The sequence below is a fragment of the Salvelinus sp. IW2-2015 genome, unplaced genomic scaffold (genome assembly GCF_002910315.2).
Source record: "Salvelinus sp. IW2-2015 unplaced genomic scaffold, ASM291031v2 Un_scaffold1572, whole genome shotgun sequence".
In the NCBI taxonomy this organism is placed as follows: domain Eukaryota; kingdom Metazoa; phylum Chordata; class Actinopteri; order Salmoniformes; family Salmonidae; genus Salvelinus; species Salvelinus sp. IW2-2015.
Window position 1 is genome coordinate 103,849 of NW_019943000.1, and position 5,250 is coordinate 109,098.

At 44.5% G+C, this 5,250-nt stretch overlaps 1 protein-coding gene across 3 annotated transcripts in view; it reads left to right on the top strand.

The window, feature by feature from the left end:
* Positions 1-5,250, top strand: part of LOC112071297 (uncharacterized) — a 103,122-nt gene that overhangs the window by 17,943 nt on the left and 79,929 nt on the right. Inside the window, exon 4 of one of the 3 annotated variants that reach the window (XM_024138761.2) lies at positions 1,112-1,783. The exons of the other annotated variants lie outside the window; for them this stretch is intronic. Within the exon in view, the coding sequence (XP_023994529.1) occupies positions 1,112-1,303 (192 nt within the window). The 3' untranslated portion in view covers positions 1,304-1,783. Of the gene's footprint in view, positions 1-1,111; positions 1,784-5,250 lie in introns of those variants that run through there. 3 annotated transcript variants of the gene reach the window in all.

Sequence of the window (5,250 nt, forward strand, 5' to 3'; positions counted from 1 at the left end):
CTGTCTCTGTCTCTGTAGAACAGCACCCCTCTGTCTCTGTAGAACAGCACCCCTCTGTCTCTGTAGAACAGCACCCCTCTGTCTCCGTAGACCAGCACCCCTCTGTCTCTGTAGAACAGCACCCCTCTGTCTCTGTAGACAGCACCCCTCTGTCTCCGTAGACCAGCACCCCTCTGTCTCCGTAGAACAGCACCCTCTGTCTCTGTAGACCAGCACCCCTCTGTCTCTGTAGACCAGCACCCCTCTGTCTCTGTAGACCAGCACCCCTCTGTTTCTGTAGAACAGCACCCCTCTGTCTCTGTAGAAACAGCACCCCTCTGTCTCTGTAGAACAGCACCCCTCTGTCTCCGTAGAACAGCACCCCTCTGTCTCTGTAGAACAGCACCCCTCTGTCTCTGTAGAACAGCACCCCTCTGTCTCCTGTAGAACAGCACCCCTCTGTCTCTGTTAGAACAGCACCCTCTGTTCTGTAGACAGCACCCCCTCTGTTTCCGTAGAACAGCACCCCTCTGTCTCTGTAGAACAGCACCCCTCTGTCTCTGTAGAACAGCACCCCTCTGTCTCTGTAGAACAGCACCCCTCTGTTTCTTGTAGACCAGCACCCCTCTGTCTCCGTAGACCAGCACCCCTCTGTCTCTGTAGACCAGCAACCCCTCTGTTCTCTTAGAACAGCACCCCTCTGTCTCCGTAGAACAGCCCAGCACCCCTCTGTCTCTGTAGAACAGCACCCCTCTGTTTCTGTAGACCAGCACCCCTCTGTCTCTGTAGAACAGCACCCCTCTGTCTCCGTAGACCAGCACCCCTCTGTCTCCGTAGAACAGCACCCCCATAGAAGCCTTTGGTAGCACCAGCATATCTAATCTACATTTCAGACGCACTAGTACCATCTCTTGGATTTAAGTACCCCTCAGACATTGTTGCAAGTGCAGTAGAAGAAGTATGCACAGCAATAATGCATATACAGGCCTTACACCCAATCCATCTCCTGAGTGACGGTCTTTGGTAAGACTTGACGGGGATTGAACCCCCAGCCTAGATCGGCAGACACTCTTACCACAAGGCCACTTAGTTCGCTGAGGTGTTTGTACTTATGATCTCTCTCTATCCACAGCTAGAGAGGAAACCAGACGTGCAGACAGCCATACTAGACAAGAGATGCCTGTTCCAGTGGCATAAGAAGTCAGGGGAGTGGGGCATCCTGAAATCTGTGGCGGAACCTCAAAAGTCCCTCTGTATCGTCGACGACAAGGTCACCGTCGGCCCGCTGGAAAATATGGTTACATTTCGTCTGACGTCAAAGTGAATCAGTACATTAGACATGTTGACAGTGTCTGCATAGATAACCGGCTTGTCTTCCGGGGTCAGAAAAATACTTGTCTTAGTGAATTATCCCTTTAAATAGGATGATAAGCATCTTTGATTATTACAGGCCACTATTATATCCAGGCTTACGTGTACTTTAGTCAAGCAAAACCTGTTGTGAAAGGTACTACCCTGCTTACAGACACCTGCACACTCAACATCAAGATCCAGTACATAGTTTGTCTGAGAATTCAATTCTAAATACAAGTTGAATTACTTTGTAAAAGGAATGATGGGAGAGAGAGAGAGAGAAAAACACTGTATATAGACATAATTACATTTGAAATGTCGTAATTCTTTTGGAAATTCAGTGTAATTTTGTTTTTAACTTTTGTTATTGATTTCACTTCCTTTTGGCAACGTGAACATGTTTCCCAGGGGGAGGGAGGGAAAGACTTTTATTAAAGAATGTGAAACAATATCTCTGTTTGCTGCATTTCATTCAACAATGCAAAGCTGTTCTGTATATGGACTAAAATAAATGTGTCCATAAGGGCGGAATATTATATACAGTTGATGTCAGAAGTTTACGTACACTTAGGTTGGAGTCATTAAAACTCGTTTTTCAACCACTCCACAAATTTCTTGTTAACAAACGATAGTTTTGGCAAGTCGGTTAGAACATCTACTTTGTGCATGACACAAGTAACTTGTCCAACAATTGTTTACAGACAGATTATTTCACTTATACTTCACTGTATCACAATTCCAGTGGGTCAGACGTTTACATATACTAAGTTGACTGTGCCTTTAAACAGATTGGAAAATTAAAGAAAATTACGTGATGGCTTTAGAAGCTTCTGATAGGCTAATTGACATAATTTGAGTCAATTGGAGGTGTACCTGTGGATGTATTTCAAGGCCTACCTTCAAACTCAGTGCCTCTTTGCTTGACATCATGGGAAAATCAAATGCGTTCTGTCTCCTAGAGTTGAACATGCTTTGGTGAGAAAAGTGCAAATCAATCCCAGAACAACAGCAAAGGGACCTTGTAGATGGCTGGAGGAAACGGGTACAAAAGTATCTATATCCACAGTAAAACGAGTCCTTTATTGACATAACCTGAAAGGCCGCTCAGCAAGGAAGAAGCCACTGCTCCAAAACCGCCATAAAAAAACCAGGCTACGGTTTGCAACTGCACTTTGGGACAAAGATTGTACTTTTTGGAGAAATGTCCTCTGGTCTGATGAAACAAAAACAGGACTGTTTGTCCATAATGACCATCTTATTTTGGAGAAAAAGGGGGGTGGCTTGCAAGCCGAAGAACACCATCCCAACCGTGAAGCACGGGGATGGCAGCATCATGTTGTGAGGGAGCTTCGCTGGGGGAGGGACTGGTGCACTTCACAAAATAGATGGCATCATGAGCAGGAAACTATGTGGATATATTGAAGCAACATCTCAAGACATCAGTCAGGAAGTTAAAGCTTGGTCGCAAATGGGTCTTCCAAATGGACAATGACCCCAAGCATACTTCCAAAGTTGTGGCAAAATGGTTTAAGGACATCAAAGTCAAGGTTTTGGAGTGCCTTCACGAAGTGGAGTTGCCCTGACCTCAATCCCATAGAAAACTTGTGGCCACTGAAAAAGTGTTTGCGAGCAAGGAGGCCTACAAACCTGACTCAATTACACCAGCTCTGTCAGGAGGAATGGGCCATAATTCACCCAACTTATTGGGGGAAGCTTGTTGAAGGCTACCCAAAACGTTTGACCCAAGTTAAACAATTTAAAGGCAATGCTACCAAACACTAATTGAGAGTATGTAAACTTCTGACCCACTGGGAATGTGATGAAAGAAATAATAGCTGAAATAAATAATTCTCTCTACTATTATTCTGACATTTCACTTTCTTAAAATAAAGTGGTGATCCTAACTAACCTAAGACAGGGAATTTTACTTGGATTAAATGTCAGGAATGATTAAAAACTGAGTTTAAATGTATTTGGGTAAGGTGTACTGTATGTAAACTTCCGACTTCAACTTTATAGGCTATAGCATACCAAACTTATAAAAATAAAACAGTTCATTATGGGGGGAATAAGTATCTGGTAAAAGGGCCTACAGTTGGACGATTCAATAAAAAAAATACTCAAATCAAATTTGTCACGTGCTGAATACAACAGGTGTAGACTTTACTGTGAAATGCTTACTTATGAGCCCTTCCCCAACTATGCAGAGTTAAAAAGTAAAATTAAATAAATAAATAGAAAATGGTAACATTATAGATAACAATAGTGAGGCTATATACAAGGAGTACCGGTACCGAGTCAATGTGCAGAGGTACAAGGTAGTTGAGGTAATATGTACATTTAGGTAGGGTAAAAAGTGACTAGGCAATCAGGATAGATAACAGAGTAGCAGCAGCGTATGTAGTGTGTGTCAGTCTCAGAGGAATTTCAGAAAAATGTAAATGGTGAAACATTACAAGTTATATTTAGATAAAACAATACGAAATATATTCACGTTAGAAAATGTTTCTTAAATGGAAGCAAATGGAACGAAATGGGGATAAACATACCTGAATTTGTCCAATAAATTCTCGTTTGAAACTGTTGGACTAATGATTACACCCTAGATCAGCTGCAGCCAAGAGAGTGCAAGGCGGTATTGAATGTGTCACTGTCACCTTGATTACCCTAATTTTTCTCTCGACCTGCTAGGTTGTAGCAACCTCATGATGGGTAACGGGGAGATTCATGTAGTAGCCTAAACCTATCGATGTTACATTGAACTGGGTGAATGGAATGTGAATGACAGTCATCCAATATGCTGTAATAGAAATAAGGACATGCTCATGAACATTTTGAAATTGTCCTCCCTCATCTTAAAGTGCACCGACCAGTGTGTGTGTGTGTGTGTGTGGTTGTGTGTGTGTGTGTGTGTGTTGGTGTGTGTGTGTGTGTGTGTGTGAGTTGTGTGAGTGTGGTGAGTGTGTGAGTGTGTGAGTGAGTGAGTGAGTGAGTGAGTGAGTGAGTGAGTGAGTGAGTGAGTGAGTGAGTGAGTGTGAGTTTAGTGTGTGTGGGTAGAGTCCAGGGAGTCTGTGTTTGAGTGTGTGTGTGTGTTTGAGTGTGTGTGTGTGTGAGTCCAGTGAGTGTGGATCGAGTCAGTGCAAAACAGGGTCATTGCAAATAGTCCAATTAGCCATATGATTAACTGCTCAGCCGTCTTATGGCTGTTCAGTGTTTTTTTGGTCCCAGACTTGCTGTTACTCTTTTTCTATTAGCTTATAATATAAACGTCAACGCCAAATGTACTGTTTGCTAGACTTCAATCACGTCAGTACGTTGTAACAGCAGTTTACAGTGTTTGTTGTTGTTTCTATTCTTCTCCCCAGTCCACTTAAACTTTTCTCCCCACAGACCTCTATGCTGGGTGGTTCCCTTCTCCACAGACCACTATGCTGGGGTGGTTCCCTTCTCCACAGACCTCTAATGCTGGGGTGTTTCCCTTCTCCACAGACCTCTATGCTGGGGTGGTTCCCTTCTCCACCAGTCTCTATGCTGGTGTGGTTCCCTTCTCCACAGACCACTAGCTGGGGTGGTTCCCTTCTCCACAGACCTCTATGCTGGGGTGGTTCCCTCTCCACAGACCTTTATGCTGGGGTGGTTCCCTTCTCCACAGACCACTATGCTGGGGTGGTTCCCTTCTCCACAGACCTCTATGCTGGGGTGGTTTCCCTTCTCCACAGACCTCTATGCTGGGGTGGTTCCCTTCTCCGACAGACCTCTATGCTGGTGGTGGTTCCCTTCTCCACAGACCACTATGCTGGGGTGGTTCCCTTCTCCACAGACCTCTATGCTGGGGTGGTTCCTTCTCCACAGACCTTTATGCTGGGGTGGTTCCCTTCTCCACAGACCACTATGCTGGGGGGTTCCCTTTCTCCACAG